Raw genomic sequence first — 22,607 nt, 5'->3', positions numbered from 1 at the left:
CTTATTATATCAACACATCACTTATTAACCTTTCTACTATTTATTCTCTTCAATACAATTTACTATATTTCATTTTCAATCAGTCTTCATTAGTTGCTTTGCATATTCTATTAACTAAATTTTTGATAAGTTCATTTTTTTATTGTCACTGTCTTTTACATTTATATTGTCTGTATTCATTCCTTTTTCCAGTTCTATCTTCTTCATCCATGAATTTCTACCAATTGTTATCTTTCTATTAAAATCTCAAAGCTTAGCTTAGTTATTTGCTTCTTTAAAAATTTCCATTCATCCTTTACTGACCTGCTTTACTGGTAATATTTAGCCATATACCAATGATTCATAATGTAATCTCATATTATATACTCTCTTTTAGTATGATGCACCTCAAACTTCTGTTTTCAGTTTGTTTATTTTATTATTCATTTCATTATAGTTAGCAAGTGGTCAATAACTGCTGGAATGGATTTAAATTCGGTGCATCATTAGGTTCCAAACTTAAGAAGTATGCTTTTTTTTAAATTGCTCTCTTTTCAATTTCTGTAGCATATATAAGCACAGAATTTTTTATCATTGCCTATTTCTTTATACTCTGCTAAACACCAGGCATAAGGCATTATTTTTTTTCTTCTCTTAATTATGTTAAATAGAATTAAGATTATTTATTTAAAGAAATTCATTTTAATTAAATGGATAAAAGTATTGAAAGTAATGCTCTCTATTGTATAGTAACTTTTTCAGTTCAGTAAAATATCAACTTTAGTTCAGTTTTCCTCTAAATTTTGACATAAGAAGTTTTGAAGTTATGACATAAGATTTTGGTAGAAGATATAATAAAATATACAGAAAATAATAAAAGTTTTGTTAGAATTACTTTTAGTTATGTTTTAAAAAATGTTTTCCATGACATCATTGTTTCATAAGAGAAAGTGGTGTTATAAGAGAAAGCTACTTTTATTTATCACATATAACTTTGAGACTCTTGACAATGTTTAAACAAAATGTTTTCCTAGTGTTCAGACTATAAAAGTTATATCAGTCAACACTCAACAACTGTGCATGCTGTAATGTAAAGAAATACATCTTCTCTGCTTCACATGCCTTTGGTTATGAAGTTCAAGAGAGGTTTAAAAAATCATTGGAAGTCTTTTGATTTAAAAAAAAAAGAATAAAGATAACTTTATTTGCTAAGAATAAACTCTTTTCCCTGAGTTTAATTTAAGGTGTAGAGAATTATGCAAATAAAAATAATAACGATAAAAAATTCAACCTCCAACAAAAACTTTGGTTCTTCAGACTGTCTACTCAACTTATTGGGAAATAAGGGGTCTTTATATCATGTTCTGGATAAATTTACAGTCCATAACTTAATTTAAATTTTCTACTTCACCAATATTTAGTTTATCTGATTGTACCTTTAATATATATTAAATTGTTTAACTTCGTGTATAACCTGACATTACCTATGTGCACCTTCTTTTAATGATTTTATTTTTTAATTTAGTTTCATTGTTATTATTAATCTTTTTTTTTAGTTACTGGATTGATTAAAAAATGTTCTGTTTCATTAATAATCTTATAAAGCGAATACAAATTATGACTTATTTCCAGAATTTAACAATATTTTTGCTTTTCCAGAATTGGTCAGTTCAGGTATTAGTCAACAAGATCGCTGTGAGCCGTAAGCTTATTGTGTACAACATTGCTGGTTGTATTTTATGCGTATGATTTTTGTTTTGAATAATTCAGTAATAAACAGTGTAACCCGGCTATAACGCGATTATCGGGGGACTTACGTAACGTTATAGTTTAACCGCGTTATTTCGAGAAGTAACTTTTAAATCACAAAGAGGATCAATTCTGAGTTAACGATAGCGGTCAGTAGCTCTCGTCGATAATAGCTTTAAATGCCCGAATAACCCCTCGGTCTAATGGTTGGATCAAGGATGTGGTGTTTTTGGGTAAAAACATTGCGATTATTTTCACATCTTTAGATTTCAGCAAGTCAGTAGACGGATGAGCAAGGCAACTGTCAAGCATTAATAAAGTTTTTTCTTCCAATTTTTAACACAAGGCACAAATTCGTCGTTAAATCACGTTAAAAAATATACACGTCATCCAAGCATTTTTACTATTTTAAAAAAATAACCGGTAATGACTTTATATTAACGTGTTTGAAGCAACGTGGGCTGACATTCTTGCCAATGAGCAACAACTTCAATTTATAATTTCCTGACTTATTGGCACACAAAAGAAAAGTTACACTTTCTTCGTTCATTTTCATTCAAGACTTTGGTGTCCGCTTCGCATCTAATGTTTTTATAGGCAATAGTTTATAATACAAAGCAGTTTCATCACAATTACACAACTGTTCGTCACCGAAGTTATTCTCTTCTATAACTGATTGTAATATTGTTTGTGAAAAATGTTCGGCTGCCGTTGCGTCTGCTGGACGAGATTCTCCTTCGATATTTACTTGACCTATACCATAAGGATTTTCAGTCGCGATAACCAACCGCTAGAAGCATTGAATTCTTCTCCATTGTTATTTATTCATGAAAATTTAGTGCCAGGGCTTGAAGTATTGGCCCTAATAGCGGCACTCCTTCACTCCATTTCTGCAAAAACCAAAGGTACATACACTCATCTACTACAACATTAACATCACCGAGTCTAACCTTTTTGCGATCCAAGTCCGACTGTTTCATTTACCGAATCAATAAAAGAACGCAGTTTATCTTCTTCTTTCACCCAACCACGTATAGTACCTTCAGGCACACCGAATTTCCGGGATACACTGGCTTTCGAACGACCTACCTTAACCTTTTCAATAATTTCTAATTTTTCCTTTATAGAATACGTTTTTCGTTTCGACGACATGTTAGGTAAATATGAACGAAAACAAACACTACAAAATCTAATAAATTAATCAACGTAATAAAACTTAATGATAGTGATAAACACAGTAAAAGCAGCTCGGAATAAATCACAGTACATAATAACATTCAGATACCGTATTCTGTGCGTTGTATAGAAAGCATATTGATGGTCTTATCGCTGTTACAGGAAATGAGTCATGTGCATATGTCATAAGAATTTCTTCCATTACTGTATTAGAATCATGTTTTGGGGAATTCCAAGGCTTTAAATTGGCCGTGACTAATTAATTGACAGATGTTATATTAGAAGAGTATTGTTGACAATTTCAAAGGATTTATGTAAAGGTGTTACACCGATATCGAATACAGCGATAAGGTGACTAGCATTTTTTCATCCTATTTTATTTTTTCAGATATTTTTTGGGGGGACTGCTTATGATCCGCGTTATATCCGTATCCGCGGTTTATCAAGCCGCGTTATAGCGGGGCTGTACTGTATTTATGTCAGCAGTATGACAAAATTGTTTAAGAATATACATATTATTTTCATTAATACAAAATGTTTCTTGATAAAAGATTTATTATTAATCTCAGATCTCTGTTTTCATTTTTTGATCAATTTATTACAGCATTAAGTCAGACCCTGAACAACTTTTTAGATCAGCTTGAAATTGATCAGCATTCAGTCTTTATATATTTTTTTTTTTTGTAATTACAGTTAACATAAATTATTGAAGTAAATATTTACTTTTAGTTTGGAGAACTTCAGTACCTGATGTGAATTTAAATTTTGTTATTCATACTGAATATAAAAGTTCATATTTTATGAACTCAATCTTATTTAATTTAGTTTAAAAAATATTGACATAAATATTTTTCTATTTTAGAATAAATAAATCATACATTTTATGCTGTATTTTAAATTTTCTATAAAATTACATCTATTATCACTTTTACAAAAATATGAATACTATTTTTCTTACAGGTAGTTCTCACACAAAAGTTTACTATAGTGAAATTCCTACAGTTGAAACAAATGAAAAAAGGAAATTAGTAAAGGCTGGAGATGATGTCATCATTTCATGTAATGTTAGAGGGAAGCCACATCCTACAGTTCACTGGTATAAAGATAATCAAAAAATAATACCTGACACTGATGCTCAATTCAAAGTAGGTTTTTTCGTTTTTCTGATAAACAGGATATTACTTTAAAATTTTTTTCTGGGAATTGGTAAAGATATTTGGGTATCTTTATTAACTTTCATGTTAAAATATTCATTATTATTAATTAGATTACCTTCATTAATTTAATGTATAGTAATAATAATGTAGCTTAATATTGTGCCAAACCGCTTCTATTTTATTTATGTAATTAGTTTAGTTTATTCATTCTTATCAAGAAAACACAGAGAATAAATGTCCAAATATAGAAAAAAAGATTTTATGATGAAAAATTTAAACTGGAGACAAACTGAAAAAGAAACCAGCTTGCTGATCATGATGACTATCTTCCAACTGGCTCTTAAGCTGTTGTAATTAGATATTTATATAATTAAAACTTTTTAAAGTAAAACATTACGTATTATTTAGTAACTTTGTGTTGAATGATCAAGGTAAATGTTGGTTACAGTCAATATAAATACACTCAGTATGATTGTGTGTGTTGATAAATGATGAATTTAAAGACATCAAACCTTCATAAAATTACATCCAAGGTGTATTTATATAACGTATGATAATCAAAGAGAATCAGTTTGGTAATGTATTAGATGCAACAAAAAATATCTGGCTAACAGAGAGATTTGTATTATTAAATTTATTTTTAAATGATACCAGCTAGATTTCAGACCTACAGTTCTTTAATTCTACCTCCTAGCCACCATTTGTTGCTAAGATCTAATTGATGATATATCTTGGCCAGTCAGTTGTAGGGTGTAAACACAACTACTTGTGCTCTATCATTTCTGAAATAAGGAATGCAGCTTTCTGTGAGTCATAATTAAATAAAGCTACACAAGGAGTTCTGGACTCTTTTAGATTATCATACTGCTTGTTTGCTTACTCCTATAAAATACAATTAAGTAGTCATGATTTTCTCTGGTAACATTCAAAATAGTATCTATGTTGTTGTATAGTTGAATATTTTCATAACAAAATGTTATTTTCCTCTGTTTAATTTGTCATTATTGAAGATATAATAAGTTAAAACTGAAGTTTAACTTGCAGTTTATGGGATTATTGAATTAATGGTTGGAATTATTAAAACCTCTTATAACAAAAGTGATATGGACTTTCTACAAAAAGGAAAATTCTGGATATGAAAAAAAGAGATTTTTCCATTTTAAAATTAATATATAATATTATTAAATTATATTATACTTTCTCTCTCACTTTAAGCTAACTTTTGATATTATAATGGAAATTTCCATTATTTAATTACTGTAAAACTCTTTAGAATTACCATCTAGGTTTTTAGCTAAAATTGTTTCTTCTAGTATGCTATAGATACTGAGAAAAGACCCTTTTTTATTGACAAAGAAACCAAACATATAAATATAGATTTAATATTTCATAGCTGTACTTGATTATTTTTTGTGCAGTCAATCATTCCTCGTTTTATAGAGAGAATTTTGAATGAGTTTTTCACTTCAATCAGCCATTAACATTTAATGTTCCAACATTTAAATCAGTTACTATGGTGCACAATAATTTATCACTTTCATCTCTTGTAATGGCTTTCAGATTTGTTGCAATTGTAATCACAATTCTTTTCCTTTTCATTGACATTACTTCTGATTTAATATATGAATACAGTATATTGAATATAAAGAGGACAGTATAAATAGAATTAAAAATAAAGTACAGTAATCACTAGATACTTCAACTGAATCAACCTTTATTAATTCATAGTGCAGTTATGAATAAAACATCAGCAATTAAAAATTTTGCTTGAGTGTCGTGTTTTTTACAGTCAATGGTATATCAACATATGGATTGTAATAGTCTACCGTAAATTAGTTAGTTTAATGATTTATTCGTGCTTACATCATCATTAAGAGATTATCCTACATTTACACTTTTATCTACTTTTGAGTACAGTACTTATATGATTTTCCTACAATTCATAAAATTATAAAAATATTAAATCTATTGAATTAATTTGTACAAATAGTAAAATTAATTTTTTTATACAAAAATTGGCATTCAAATTAAAGCAGAAAAGAAAATAAGGATTTTTTTACTCTGCCTACAACGGCTTCAAATTTGACAAAGGAAAGAGGAAAATAAATGAAATACTAAAGTGTACAAGAAAAAAATTATGTAAAAACATTATTCTAGTCCCTGGATAAAATTTTGAGATACAAGAACTATGGAGAAACATATTTCTCTATCCGTTTGACCAATTGCAACTAAAATTAAATGAGAACAATGATCCATTTACAGAAATCATTGTACAAAATTTCATAAAAATCAGTTTTTTCCAATCTGAAGATATAAAGCAAAACATTAACTGATGAAAAAATCTTAAAAATTAATCTTATTATCCCATACCCCTGAATGCCCTTGCTCAAATAAATTTTTAATGTATAATACTAATATATCGTCTAATTGGTATAAGAAAGTGACTTGTACAGAAACGACAAAAGAGAAAAAAGAGTTTTTTGTAAAATAAAATTTTCAGATCCAGGACTTATGAGGTCCATGCCCCCTTTATTAATTTTGACCAAAATTAAGTGGCATTGGAGCCCGATATAAAAAAAAAAAACATTTTCCTAGATTTCATCCAAATCAGTCCAGAAATATCAAGCAAAAAACAGCTCAACATCCTTCTGGAATTTTTCAATGCTAAAATTTGACTTTTGGTTAGATGAGATTATGGAACATCAAGAAACCTGCAAAAATCCTGACGTACAAAATTTGTCCTGATTAGCAAATTTTTCCTTATAAAATATACTGTAAAACTAGACAGTATGATTATGTAGCCAGGGAAGTAAGAACTACATTCTTACATTTTTTATTTTATTTTAATGCAATTACTTGTTTATAACAATATTAATTTATTGTTTTAATTAAAATTATGTAAATTAAACATTACAGTTGTGGAAATTTATTAAAAGTATTTTTGAAATAATTTTATTTTTATTTTACAAATTTTATTATTATTTTACAGATTCTTCCTAATAATCACCTTCAAATATCTTCTGTTGAAAAAGTTTCTGCAGGTGTGTACACATGTCATGCTGAAAATAAATTTGGTTCTGGTGCTGATTCAACTGTTCTTGATGTAGGTGGACCTCCAGTTATAAATCATTTACCCAACAGTAAGTATTAAATTAAATTTTTACTTAAACAAATAAAATTTAAAAGAATACAAGATATCTGTATGAATGACTGATTAAAGAAACTTATATAATGTATGTCACTCTTAATTAGTTTACACCATTGTTAATTCTGATGACATTCGGAAATAAAATAATTATTAATAAACAAAAAAACCACCTGGTAATTGTACACATCGACGTAAAATGAAAAAAAAAAATAGTTAAACAAGTTTTTCTTTATTTTCTTACAGGCATTTTTTCAGGATATAGTAAGTTAGTCAGCAGTATGAAATTTAATATTACTCCTAGATTTTATGTTGTATTTCATTGCTGTTAGTGTTAACTAAGTGGAGACCATTAAAGTCACCATCTCATATTGACTACACAGGCATCCAACCACAACATAAAATGTAAAGTAACATTAAGTTTCATATTGCTGACTAACTTACTGTAACCTGAAAAAATGCCTGCAAGAAAATAAAGAAAAACTTGTTTAACTACTTTTTGTTCATTTGTCCTAATTATTCTAGTTAATTGCTTACAATTGGCAGTTGGAATTTTTGTTTTTTTTAATAATTATTTTATTTAGCGCTTTTTTTTTATAACTTTACCATTCAATGTACTAATCATCTAAATATGATAATGATATAAGTTTTTTTAGAAACGTACTTCTTAAAATAGAAATTTGAATGTTAACAGCAATAACTAAAGCACGCACGTGGGCACTAGTCATGATGCATTCCTGCTTCCTTTTGCTAGCAAATTTTTTATTTGTATTTAGAGAATGTTGAATTTTTTGAAAAATCACAAGAAGAAAAGGTGTACCTTTTTTGTTATTTTGCAGAATACCATATTGAAATTTGAAAATAGTATAATTTTCTAATTTTGCTCCCCACCCACCGCCGGGGGGTAGCATCACCTTTTTGGTTAAGGCAATTTAAGACAGCCTATGCTACTTCCAGATCAAATGTTATAACCTAAAAGTTGGTTGTAATTGGTTGGATCCGGAAGCTACAGAAAGGAACAAACATACATCACAATTAAACACATTACCATTCCTATATACTTAGTCGGGTAAAAAAAAGCAGTGGTTGTTTTATGAAAACAGCAAATGTGTTACTTCATTGCAAAATCTGAGTAGTTAATTAAATATCTTAATTCTAAGTCTCTCTCTCTCTCTCTCTCTCTCTCTCTCTGGGTGTGTGTGTAAGTTCCATTCCAGTTTTATTCTTAATGTTATTTTGATTATTTCTTAAATGCTGCAAAATAACTGAATTTAGAACCAGAATGTATGTAGATTCAATAATTATAGTTCCAATTACACTGAAAATAATTTCAATTTTTGAAGGTATTTTGAATAGTAAAAAATAAAAAATATTTGTTTGCAGTACTACATTATTATCCCATAACATATAGCATGCATGGTTAAATTTATTTAAAGGAAATTAATTTTAAACTCAACATAAGGCGTAAACCTTTATTTTATGGGCAGGATCAACAAAAAACTAATGAATACATTGTGTGAGATATGACAACTGGTGATTTTGTTAGAGAAAGTGCAAGGATGATAGGATAAAAGTTAGTATAAAGTAAGGTAATTAATATATATATATATTTTTTTTTAAATTTTATTTAAAAAAAGGACAATCTACAAAAATTATATCTTCGTCAATTTTATTTATACTTAGTTATATGAACTATTAGTAAATTATTACTAGGTGTCATAAAAAAAAAAGTTATGAACCAACTGTTTTATTATTACTATATTTTTAATATTGTAAATTCCTCATAATCCATTTATTATTATTTTTCACTGCTCATTGTATGGAGTTATGTGATTTACTTTGATTAACATTTGTGCTCAAACTCTTCCCTCCTCATTAACATATTGCAATAGATATTGTGCGACAGTGAGACAAGTAGTATCTATCACATAGTACATAATCTGAATTTATTTCTTCAAAAGTGAGTTCAATTATCTTTTTATTTTTTAAAATATGGTTAATTTCTTCATGTAAGCTTTATTAGAAAATACTAAAAGAAAAGGTTCATGTATATGTGGCTTGATGATCTTACTGACACTTCTACAGGACCCTATCATTCTAATAATTTTCTGACAAGGACTTCATTCACAAAGTAACATGTTATGGTAATATAATTTGGTGGGACAGTATCATGCTGGAGATACAAATTTTCAAAATTTATTTATACCCATGGAACTTTATAGATACCTATTTGGTATCTAGACAATCCATAATAGTACCATATTCTTTGAAAAATTTCCTAAGTTATAGATTGCCTTAGAAATTGATGGAATTGAACAGTATTATTTTACTCATTAATTGTATTAATATTACTTCAGTATACCTTGCATACCATCTTGCATAAACATCTCCATGCATACCATCTCCATGTGGAGATGTGGTATTGGTGTATTTTGCTCTTCACCGCTTATGGTATAGCATATGGCTTTAACAACACTTACAGCCATATGCTACGCTAGCCTAAGGAATCATGCATATTTTTACTCTATTCAAATAGTTATTTATCCTAACTGTTGTTATGACTAATCTGTCATCTAAAATGAATGATGATGAACCATTACAATGAATAATTATACTTAGCAGTATATATGAAAACTTATATTTTTCATTAAAAGAAAGCTGTAGGCATGTTGTCTTCTTATAAAAATAATAGGGTACTAGTTTGTACTTTACTTTGACCTATACTTGTATGTGTTGACCTGTGCTGATTTGGCTTAAACAACCTATACCACATTTTCAAGGCAGAAATCTGTTATTCTTTTGTTATTTTGAAATGAGTAACAACACTTTGTTTTACAAATACAAATAACAACAGAAAAGCAAATAATTATATAAATTGCAACTGTACTGTAATTACCTATTTTAAGGCATGCAGTAAACTCTAATGGTAGATTTAAGAATTGAAAATACAGAATTAACCAAATTACAGTGATTAAAACTAATAACAGTTTTAAGACAGGATTCTTCACATTTCAGTAAATGTTAAGACCAGAGTGGCACTTCTGTACCAATCTGTATACATTCATTGGATTTGTTTTGCTACATCGTCAAAAGATATTGGAAAATACCACCTTTAAATATAAAATTATTAGCCTGGTCTAATAACATAAAAATGTTTAATTTACAACAGTTCTAAGATTTAAATGTTTGTGATTTGTTTGTAGATACAAATGTGGAGATTGAACAGAATGGCAGTTTACAGTGCCATACAACTGGTAATCCTCCACCAAAAATTAAATGGAGTCGAAAAGATTCACAGCTTCTTGATGAACGCTTTGTAGAGATGGAAAATGGAGTTCTGTTAATTAAAGGTTTACTTTTTTACATTTTTTTGTATGTTTTTTATGCTGATAAACAGGTACATAGGTTTACTTGTGTGTGTGTGTGTGTGTGTGTTTGTGTGTGTGTGTGTATGTATGTGTGTGTGTGTTTGTGTGTGTGTGTGTGTATGTGTGTGCATGGGTGCATGTGTGTGAGGAAATATTCAATTGATTATTTTTATTGTCATGAAAGAATTATTTTGTCTTCTCCCTTTTTATTATTTATAAACTGATTGATTGATAATATTTATCAAAATTATAAATTATATTTGTGAACTTTTTTTTAGATGCTAAACTGGAAGATGGAGGTATTTATGTTTGTAGTGTTGAGAATATTTTTGGAACTACAGCATCAGAAGGAAAGATAACAATAACAGGATTAGGTTAGTAAAATTTAAATTTTAATAACTAAATTGAACCACATTCATTAATTGAAATCTTGAGCTTGTTTTTTTTAAATAAGTGTGCGAAAATCTGTGAAAGGTCAGTTTGTGATGGCCAGCATGCTGTTTTCTCTCTTCTTTTTAATCTTACATTAGATTACCAGTAAAATTTTGGTATTTCATAATCATCATAAAAATATTATATATATATGGATATTTTCTAATAATAATTAATTAATTAAATGCATTTAATTAATTAAATGTTTATTCTGGTCTAACCCAAAAAGTACAAGGATATTAATTGACATCCAATAGATTCTCTTGCAGGATGTGTCCTAGACCCTTCGCGTACATCAGCATACTGCACAGTATCTTACAAGGTGGTAATGGTCCATGCCAGAATTCCTCCTCTCAAGTTGCTGGTAGTCTTAAAGGGAACTGGACTAGGTGTCTGATACCAGTTGTGAAAGACTGTGTGAACAGGTGGGTGGGAGAGCTTGACTTCTACCTCACTCAGTTCTTCACGGGGCATGGTTGCTTCAATGTATATCTTTCTAAAATAGCAAAAAGGAACACATCTGCACGTGTTTATTGTGCGGTGATGGCAGATTCTGCTGAACACACTATCTTTGAGAGTTTAAGGTGGGACCTGGAAAGAAGGAAGTTAGTGGTGGAGGTAGGCCTTTTAGACATCAATAATATCTGTGGTTTTATGCTCAGAGGTGAAGAGACGTGGACTGCCATCGCTACCTACATCAGAACGGTGTTGGCTTAGAAAACAAGAGATGACGGTCTGGTGAATAAAAATTGTAGTGTGCTCCTTGTGTGGTCAGTATCTTCATTAGTTTGGTGTGGTAACTACTAATTTAGGCTGTATATACTTTTATTTAATATTGTTGTGTACTCATATTATTTAAACGCTGTTGCGTGCTGTGTGTTTGCTTTTCGTGTTCAGTTTTGTCAGTTGCTCCTGTATCATTGTGTCAGAGCGTACCCAGTTCATTAATTTAGGTTGTACAAATTCTGTTACTAGTACAGAAGGCTAGAGAATAGTGCTAAAAAAAAAAGAAGCGTACTCTTATGTTGTTACTGTGTTCATTTGGCAATTTAATTTAGGCTGCATAAACTTTGTATTTAGTATTGTGTGCTTGTATGGTTAATTTAATGTTGCGCACTTTGTTGGAACGGGCGAACTCGTTAAGAGGCCTGTGCACCCAGAAGTAATGCCATGCAGCTATTTCAGGATGTCTAGGATTTACTCCAATAAAAAGGGATGGTTTTAATCGGTAGTCTGCTGGTGGTGGTTGGATGAGACCACCAGCAGGAGCCCGAAACTTTGTGCGTAAGTGCATTTTCATTTCCTTCCTGAAAAAAAGGGATGTATCCTAGGAACGTTTAGTATCTGCTCTGTTATATTTTGGACCAAATCTATTATATCTTCATAATAGTACTCATCCTCATTTGCATTTCATATATCATCCATAAAATATCAAATGAAACTATATTAACCCTTAACTGGCATTGTGAAAAAAGATCTTGCATCTGCCAGGGGGGGGGATTTTTTGACCCCAAGCTTTACTTCCCCCTGCAAAAGTAGTATACTAATAATTTTTTTATCATTTTTCATTCAAATGCAAGTATATGATAACAGGTAATCGTAAAAATAAGTACGTATATAGTAAATAAATTTTGTATGAAAGTTTACAATGCTGGAGACTAACATAAGGATATCTAAAAGATTAAGGCATGAGCATTTTTAATAATATTGCAATTTGATGAAAATATATTTAACATTTGGCACTTCATAACAGTAACCTAACGAACGTAAAAAAAGTAAAATATGACCCAAAGACATTTCCGATCCTCCCAAAGATAAGCCGATAAAATAAACCAATTATTTAGATTTTTATTTTAATGTAAAATAGTTTTTGTAAAGATAATCATCTAAAATAAATTATTTAATTAAATGCATCAGTTAGATGTTTAATTAAAATAAATTTTAATTTTAATTAAATAATTAGTTTATAAGGATTTAATTTAATTTCACTTTTAATTAAATTAAACAGGATTTTATTTAAAATAATTTAATACATTGAAATAAATTTTAAAGTTTAAAAAACCTAAGGAACATAATTATATTAAAATAAGTATATTTAAAAATACATAATTATTAAAAAAAAAACTCATGGTTTAACTTTTATTTTAAGTTTCAGTTTAATAAGATAATTATATATGTTTTATTTAAGTATTTAATTTGGTTTCTTAAAAACAAATTTATTATTAATTTTAATATTAATTTAATATTAATTTTTAACCAATCACGCATGTGAACACGATTGGCGAATCATAAAGGGACTACATTCCATTAATCACAATTGTAAAATGTACTTATTAATTTTCTACCAATCATATTCCTTTTTATAACCAATTATATGGTAATACTTATCAACTGTAGTAAAACAAATTTTGACTGATAAAATCCATATTGTCTCTTAATGTTTTTAACACTCATAAACAATCCTAAAATTTTACATTTTGTCAGAAACAAATCTGAGAAACATCCACACCACCAAACACGAGACAGAATTATCATCATTATTTTATCCGATAAGCAGAACAAAACTATGTGTTAATCAATCCACATCCATTTATCATTCAGTAATTATGTATGTATATATTCATCCCAGTTTATACATATACTACATGCTTTCATTTTAATATTTGAATTGACATATCACTGTATACCTAATTATTTTTCAGAAGAAAACAAGGGACTGTTTTAAGGCAAATTATTAATGTATTACCAGTTTAAATTTTATGTATTTTTATAAGCAACAGCAAAATATTTGGCACTCGGGAGAATGGGAAATGTGTTTTCCTTGTATTTCCGCCATGCTAGTTACATTACCTTTTTGCGGGGTCTAAAACGATTCCAGAGGTCTCTAATTCGGTAGCAGGACGAAGCATGTATCTAATTTAGCACCATCTAACATAGACTACCAAACTAAAGAGAATACCTGAAGAGTTAGCTTCCTGGCTTACTAACTAAAAAAAAAAATGGAAAAAATTTGCAGCGGTCAAAAAAGACCCTCACCAAGCCGGTTAAGGGTTAAAGTGTAAGTGATCTTTCATCTATTACATTATTTAATTCTAGTTCCTAATAATAGAGAGTGAACATAAATATTCAGCCCATTTTAGCAGTTAATAAAAAATTAACAGAGAAATGTAGCACACATTCATAATTTTCAAAAAACACGTGTTTTTTTCAGACAGACAACACAACTAATCTTGATGATTGGTGACATGGTAGTGTATATATGCTATGTATGTGTGCAAGTAATGTCAAATTTAAATGCAAACAATACAATTAGCAAAACATTAGCTTATATTGCTTCTTGAAGTGGCTCTAAGAAAGGTGACTCATTTAGCTAAGTTACAGGCTTGTCCGTTTACTTTTACAATAAACTATATATATCGGACAATAGTAATGCTAGTTTACTTATTATTTAGTGTTTGTCTGCTGATGTAATTATAATACTAGGAATAAGCCTAAATTTTTATAACATTTAAAAATATACCATAAAACTTCTTTTTACGGCAAATTACTTACAAAAATACTTACACTTCTTTATAAATACTTTAGCCATATCATTTATGAAGTATAAACAGCAGAATTAGAAAATATTTAAAAGTAATCCATAATACCATCTAATAACATAAAAAGATACGTTGTATTTACAAGAAAGCAATTTGCTTCTGCACATGAAAACTAAATTGAATGTTTTCAGTTTGGATAACAGGCACCATGCTAGCCGTCCAAGTTTCCAGATTCATGGAATGAACACGCTAGCATGGTGTAACGGCAGGTGGTTTCGTCAGTTGAGCAATCAGCTACCATGCTGGAGGAAGTAATCTACTGTGATTTCATGAAAGTGGTTCTGTTATTACTGTTCGTAGACTTTTCATTTAAAGTATGGCTGTGATTCTCCTGATAATTAAATGTTGGTATTAGTAGTTTAAGGATACAGCTAGTGTAGTATACAAAATAGTTGCTGACAGACCTCTCGTTTCTGAGGAAGTTGTGGATCAAATAAGAGAAACTTTTCAGAGAAGCCCGGATAAATCGACTGATCATATGAGTTTAGAATGGAAATACTGCAATTGACAATCATCAAGGTTCCACAAAACTTCATGAATACAAAATTCAGCCATGTATGCAATGGAATATGACGATAAACCATGTTATTAGAATTTTTCCATGGGCATTCTTGATTAAGTGAATGAAGATATGCATTTTTAGAAAAAGTAATCTTTTTCTGATGAAGCTATCTTACATGTTTCTGGTCATGTTAACTGTCATAATTGTCGGACTTGAGGTAGCGGGAACCCACATACCGTTCGACAAACACATCGTGAAAACCCGAAAATTAACATTTCGTGTGTGTTGATTGCTTATGAAGTGATTGGTCCAATCACTTCTCAAAGAAGAATGGTCCATTCTTCTTTGCTGAGCCTACGGTTACTAGAATTAGTTATCTACACACTTGTAAGTACCATGTTAATTATTCTCAGTTACAAAATAAAAATCAGTAATGTACATAATATTTTTTATAAACTATTTTTAATTATTTGCTAATAGTATATTATTAACACATTTAATTGAGTGAAAGAGGAATCTAGAACAACAAAAATACACATTAGAAGTAATATTGCACAAAATATTAGACAGATTCAATAAAACATAATACTGTTAATTGCAGTTGGTTGGATTGGCAGGAGCACTGGCAACAGCTATTGAGAAATATGGGAATGTTGGGTAAATCAAATCAAAACAAAAAAATAATAATTTTTGAGCGATAGCTTAATGATCTGTTAAAATCATGCTTTCTATTATGAGTATTTTGAAGATATTAAATTTGTTCTATTTTGTCAACATGTTATTTTCTTATGTGATAACATTTTTATTATGTTCTTGTTTCATTCTGTTTAATAATAAGAAAGATATCTGTTTTGTAGTGAATCACACTAAATATTTTCTGTCAAGAAAATATGTTTGGCTTCTGCCTGTATGTTTTCTCATTAATCTAAACATCTCAGCTAATTTATTGGGAATTTTAGCAATGCCATGAAAACTTTTTATATGTGAAATGAATGGAGATTTATCCAAAAAAAGGAATCATGATTATAGTACCAAAGCAAAGATTGGAAATAATTCTGGCCTTTTGTACATCAGCTAGTTGGAGTATCTCATAAGCTAGAGAAAATTCTATTTTGTTATTCTTTTAATCATAAGCTAGAGAAAATTCTATTTTGTTATTCTTTTAATAATTGTTGTTTTCTGCTTTATTTGTACAGTGCCTCCTCATTTACTTAAAAATTCTGTCGGAAATGGATTTGAGATTGTAAGGGCAACACCTGGAGATGATGTATTACTTAATTGTAACTTTTCAGTTGAAGGAAAGCCTAAATCACAACGTGAATGGTATTTTAATGGGAACCATATTGAAATTAATGGTTTATCATATTTTTATATTTATGTAAGTATTCCATCTGATGAATTCATTCTCTATATTTTAATAATTAATGCTTGTAAATTATTACACCAATTAGTTTTCAGTCCTTTATTCACAAATTTGCTAATTAAAGGTATAAATGAACAAACTGATTGTGAGCTTGCTTTTTTCAATAAAAAAAAGTGGAATTTCAGAGGACTGAATAAATTTTTCACTATCAGGATTCTGTAGAGTACAGTGATTAACCTTGCATATAAAGATAAATTGTGACTACTTATGTAAATGTAAAAATATTAAACATAAGAAAAATTGTGCTTTATGCCCCACTATATTGTTTATACAGAGTGATTCAAAGAAACGGGAAATTTAAAAAATTAAATAATGAAAAATTTTTTTTAGAAAATGAATTTCATGTAATTGTACAAATGTTGCCATTTTAGCATACATACATTTTAGTTTATTTTTTAAAGATGACATCTTTCAGGTGACCTCCTCTTCTACGTAAACACTCACGAAGTCTCTTCGTTAAATTGCTCATGGTTTGACGTAACATCTCAACTGGAATTTCCGCAATTGCATCTTGGATCTTTGCCTTCAGTTCTTCCATTGTAGCAGGTCTACTGTGGAACACTTTGCTTTTAAGGTGACCCCACAAAAAGTAATCGCAAGCTGAGAGATCAGGCGATCTGGGAGGCCATCTAATGTCACCATTTCGTGAAATGACACGTTGTCCAAACAATCGGCGTACAGCTGCCATTGATATTCGTGCAGTATGTGACGTTGCTCCGTCTTGTTGAAACCAGGGTGTGTTAAGAATTGCTGGAAATCTCTTTTGTTGTTCCACAACAAAGGTTTCAAGCATGGCTACGTAACGAGCCGACGTCACTGTAATCGCAAGACCGTTGTCATCCTCAAAAAATAAGGGCCTAAAACACCGTAAGATGACATAGCACACCACACGGTCACTTTCTGGCTGTGCAACGGACGCTGGTGTAGCTGCGTAGGATTTTCTTGTGCCCAGTATCTGAAAATTTGCTTGTTAACAAATCCACTGAGGTGGAAATGCGCTTCGTCTGACATCCACAGTTTGTGAACAAACTCTTCGTTATCATTTATCTTCTGAAGCATTACATTATAGAATTGTGCTTGCACAACTGCATCGTTCGGTTTCAGTTCCTGGATGATCTGCAACTTGTATGGATGGTATTGCAAGTCTTTCACTAACATTCTTCGAACATTTGAACTATGCAATTGTAAAGATGCTGAGAGACGACGGATTGACCAATGTGGACTTCGTGTGACAGCATCTTGTAAAGCTTGAACATTCTGTGGTGTACGGACGGCTCCCTCACGGCCTGGAGGTTTCTTTTTCATTGCCGAACCAGTTTCCTCAAAATTAGATATCCATGTTTTAATTGCATGTGCTGATGGAACACGGTCGTGCCGTCCCAGATTAAAATGACGGCGAAATTCTCTATGCGCTCCCTCCACACTGTCATTGTTTTTGTAAAACGCTTTGATATCAAATGCACGTCGCGCACCACTCCAAGGATCCATGACAACTAAATGGCAGGTTAGGTTAGAGAGGCTGCCGCCACTTATCAAGTGGTACCAATCACCCACGGCTACCAACACAACTTTCAAAATTTCCCGTTCTTAGTAATATTTACTAAGAACAATTTGTGCAGCATTTTAAATAATGAAATACTTAAAATGAAGTGTTGGAAAGATTTTGAAAACAATTTTAATGCAGTAATTAAGTTTCCTTTTTAGTATTTAAAAGTTTTCTAAGGAAATAAATTGACCTAGATAAAATACTGTAAATAATTCAATATTTGTTAAAGAAAAGTTTTAAATTTTAATTGTTAGTTAAGATTGTTTAATTTAATTTTTATTAAATGTTCTCTTTCAGTGATTTTACTTTCAATCAAGATTCTGGCTTTAGAAATTTTAACTGTACAATTCTGAATTTTTTTTAAATACTGGTAAATTTAGTGGAGCACATGAGATTGAATTAATAAATTTTATTTGATCTTCATATCATTTGTTTCTCATGTAAATTACTATTAAGATTTCTATTGTCAGAGCTGCTTTTATACTTTTTAATTTGGTTTCAATGGTGGTCAATCAGTTACGAATTGATTTTAAGTGCATGTAGATAAAGGTATGCCAAAGGAAGAACAACTCACTGGAGTTATTGTAATTATAATTAAAACTGTGGAAATCATTAGAATTATTTTTGTTACTGACTTGTTCATGAATAATGGTAAATTAAATAACTACATTTAATTAGACTTTAGTTAAAGTAGTTAAATAATAAAACTATCGGCAGTATAAAAACAACCAAAACAGTCAAAATTTTGACATGATTAATTTTTTTTTCACTCTGCAGTGAATATCATTGGTAAATATAACATTACAAAAATTAATGTGTACATCACAAGCATTATGCATCAGTAGTTTGTTGGAAATATCTTGTGCTTAAAATGTTTTCTGTTAATATGGGAAATTTCCTTTCTGTTACTGCATAAGCTGAGTGATATTATTACAAATAAAATTAATGTTAAATTTTTAGTGAATCATAGAATAATCCATTATAGATAGAATTCTCTGAATTCAGGTCCATTGCCAACAAGCTTTAATTTATATTAAAACATTAATGCACGATAATCAACCTCAAAGATGGTCTGACTTTTTCATTGCTACTAGCAATTAGCACTACAGAATTGTATCAGAAAGTTATGAGGTAGAAGACCAGTAACTTACAGAATACATTAGAAATAAATATAGATTACAAAATTAATATACTTCATGATGTTCTGTTTAAAAAAATAGTTAGCAAGGTACACAGATGGAGATTAATAATGTAATAAAAATATTAATGTAATATTAAAATATATTCTAAATGCTCAAGTATTTCATGCAGATTGTGGGTCGAACCTTCTTTGTAATAAGATTGATTCATTTACCTCAAAGAGGTAGTGATGTCATAGATTTTACCATCAAATATAGAGAATCCTTTCCATTTACTTTCTTGTTCATTCCTGTAACTGTACCTTTTTCTGTAGCCGACTCATTTTTATAAATGATAAATTATTATATCCTAACTTTTCTTAGAATTTAGTTGTAATGCTATTTTAAATATCCTGTGATATTTATGAAGTTTGCTATGTTCTTGTTCTTGATAATGATGAATTCTTTTTTAAATGTAAACTTTTATAATAACAAAAAGAACCACATTTAATAATAGAATATTTAAAAAAAAATTTACTTTAAAGCTTTTCAGTCATCTCAAATACTCTCCTTGATGCTGCTGATGTTGCTGTTTTCACGCTGGTATCAATTGATTTTATTGCTGACACATATTTAGAACGTGATTAAAATGTGTGTGTACATCTAGTATATTGTGTGTTTCTGTGTTTATATATTTCATAATGTTAGTGTGTTAAGATGTGGTCTTTGTGTGCATAATTACGGAATACCAAGATGGTTGTCAGTGTTTGTGAATTTGAAATTTTTTTGAATGAAGTAGTTAGCAAATCTTCATTTTATGCTGCTGTTAAGTTCAGTGACCAATGTAAACTAAACTGGTCTGATTGTTTAATATTCTGTATGAATGCACCCTCCACAGCAACATAGGATTAAGAATTGATAGCCATGCAATACATGCAGTTCTACCAACATTAATAACAACCGAATACATAAACAAAATTTTATTATAAATTGAATATTGTGAAATATATGAAGATATAAAAACATAAAAATGATACACTAAATGAAAAGACACAATTAAAATCATATAATTTTCGGCACATTCTTAACTATGTTTGCCAAATTCAAAAAACTATCAGCAGTAATGTCAGCTGACATCACTGTAAAAACAATATAGTTACCAAGACACATGGATGGAAATTAATAATGTAATAAAAATATGTGAGGATAATCACAAAAAAATTGAAAACATTATGAAATAAATTCTTAAAAAATGTTTCATTATACAGTCAGTTCTTGTTATCAAGTTGAAATTTTAATTTATGAAGTATCTGCAGTTATCCCAGTATTTCTGTCTAAGTCAAGTTTAAACTGTAATCAATTCGTTTTAATTTTTATTCCATTTTTACTAATTCATTTATTCTTTAAATAAAGATATTTTTATGGTAAACTTCTTAATGCAGCAGGTCTTGCACTAGAACACATTAGGTATCGATCTGTACCAGGTATGACTGGGAAGAACTTAGAGAAAATTTTAGTACTGATCAGTCTTTTGTTAAACATAAAAAAACTAATTTGCCTTGACTCCATGGACCTAACAAGCAGCAGCTGCTGCTGCTAATGCTTTTTAAATGCATACTTTATTTTTTTCTCATATGAATCATATAAAAATTTTGTACCTATCAATTAAGGTATGACAATTTCCAAGCTCAAATCTCAGAAATTGCCATACACAAGATATTCTTAACAATTGTTTTTGAGAAAGGAGATTGTTTCTTCTCAATAATTTTCTTAGTGAGTTTAATTATTAAATTTTACCTGGTCAAAAACTAGAATTGTTAACAAAGCTTAATATATAAACATAGATGATTATTACTGTTTCTGTTTTGTTTGTTTCTTTTAGGAAAATGGAACTCTATTGATTAAATCAGTCAATAATGATTATGCAGGCAATTATGAATGTGTTGCTTCAAATGCTGCTGGTTATGACAATAAACTTATAAAAGTGGAAACATTCAGTAAGTTAAAAATAAATAATTTCATGCATAAATTTAAAAAATAAATTAATTAATTGCTTGTGGAAATAACTTGTTTCAATATTATACCGATTAGTACTGAAAATACTTCACATACAAATTTAATGCAATGTAGTGGAGTGTTCATCATAAATAGAGTTGTTTTTGAGTCAAATTTACCAATCAGCAAACTATTGTGTAAATATTCAATGTATACAACATTCAAATAATAATTTATTCAAGGACACCATCTTTAATAAATACTTAGTTAATGTCTCTCCATATTTTATTTAAAAAAGAAATGCAGATTAGATTTAATAATAAAAACGGATTATTATAACTACTGCAAATATTAAAAGAAATCCCCTTATCACATTAATATAATTTAAAGAAAAATATGTCTAATTAATTATGTTTTTAAAGTAGTACATTAAAAACACAAATCAAACCATAAATTTGTTATTCTATTTATTAACGTAACCGTTCTGAATAATAATTTAAAAAAAAATTAACCTAACTGAAAGTACGATATGAAAAACAAAATTTGCATGTGGACTATAAATTAATTTATGATTATTTTTGCATGTGATTGATACAAATATAGGATTTTTGTGATGGTACGAAAGTGCAAGTCATACAATGGTAAGTAAGGAAATGATTGTTAGCAAATTTATTATCTAATAGATTGTTATCCAATCTATTTGAATACAATTTTGTGAATCTGAATTTTTTGATTTCAAGATTCATAAAATGTTATAAAAGATAATTATAAAAAACCTTAATTTCTCCATTATTTTTTTTTTTTGCTTAAAAAAGTCTTAAATTTTCATAATTTGGAGACCTACTATATATTTTTTTGTTTAATATTTATACAGATTTTCATATATTTTTTTAGATATGCTTTGTAATATTTTAAAAACAATGTATTTCATTGATTTATATTTATTAAAAATAAGGTATGTTTGTAAAGTATTCAGTAATATGAATGCTGAGATCAGTAGCGGACTTAATGGACTACTCTGACCTAAGGAGGTTACATGCAGATCCTTTTATGAGTTTTTCATCTGTTTTTTTTCATTCACCTTATTTCATTATCCCTGAGTCTTCCTCTTTAGGTAGGTGCCAAGGGAATTTTGTAAGCTCCCTTATTGGCTCATCAGTGTAGAAGAGAAGCAGAAACTGGGGAGTAGCTGCTTCTATGATTAAGTTTGTTGAGTTGTTAACTCTGCCTGTGAATTTAATTGGAAATTGCATTTATTATCCTAAGATTATACTAAAGGCTCAGCTATCATGTTCCTATTGTGTAAACCCAAGTCTCTTATTCTTTTTATTTTTTTATCTACCTAAATGGATCTCTTTTTCTCAAAAAAAGGGAATGAGACTATTCTAATGCTTGCATCGTAAAATTGCTGGCAGAGG

At 29.3% G+C, this 22,607-nt stretch overlaps 1 protein-coding gene across 4 annotated transcripts in view; it reads left to right on the top strand.

The window, feature by feature from the left end:
- LOC142328475 (hemicentin-1-like) overlaps positions 1 to 22,607 on the top strand; it is a 187,151-nt gene that overhangs the window by 67,914 nt on the left and 96,630 nt on the right. For all 4 annotated transcript variants that reach the window (XM_075372293.1, XM_075372292.1, XM_075372290.1 and 1 more), the window contains exons 18-23: positions 3,865 to 4,049; positions 7,051 to 7,201; positions 10,410 to 10,556; positions 10,853 to 10,948; positions 16,304 to 16,485; positions 21,077 to 21,191. In XM_075372293.1, the coding sequence (XP_075228408.1) occupies positions 3,865 to 4,049; positions 7,051 to 7,201; positions 10,410 to 10,556; positions 10,853 to 10,948; positions 16,304 to 16,485; positions 21,077 to 21,191 (876 nt within the window). The remainder of the gene's footprint in view (positions 1 to 3,864; positions 4,050 to 7,050; positions 7,202 to 10,409; positions 10,557 to 10,852; positions 10,949 to 16,303; positions 16,486 to 21,076; positions 21,192 to 22,607) is intronic.

This window comes from Lycorma delicatula, chromosome 7 (assembly GCF_047948215.1).
Source record: "Lycorma delicatula isolate Av1 chromosome 7, ASM4794821v1, whole genome shotgun sequence".
Lineage (NCBI taxonomy): Eukaryota > Metazoa > Arthropoda > Insecta > Hemiptera > Fulgoridae > Lycorma > Lycorma delicatula.
Note: the sequence above shows the minus strand (reverse complement) of the source record. Positions and strands in the feature narration are given on the sequence as shown.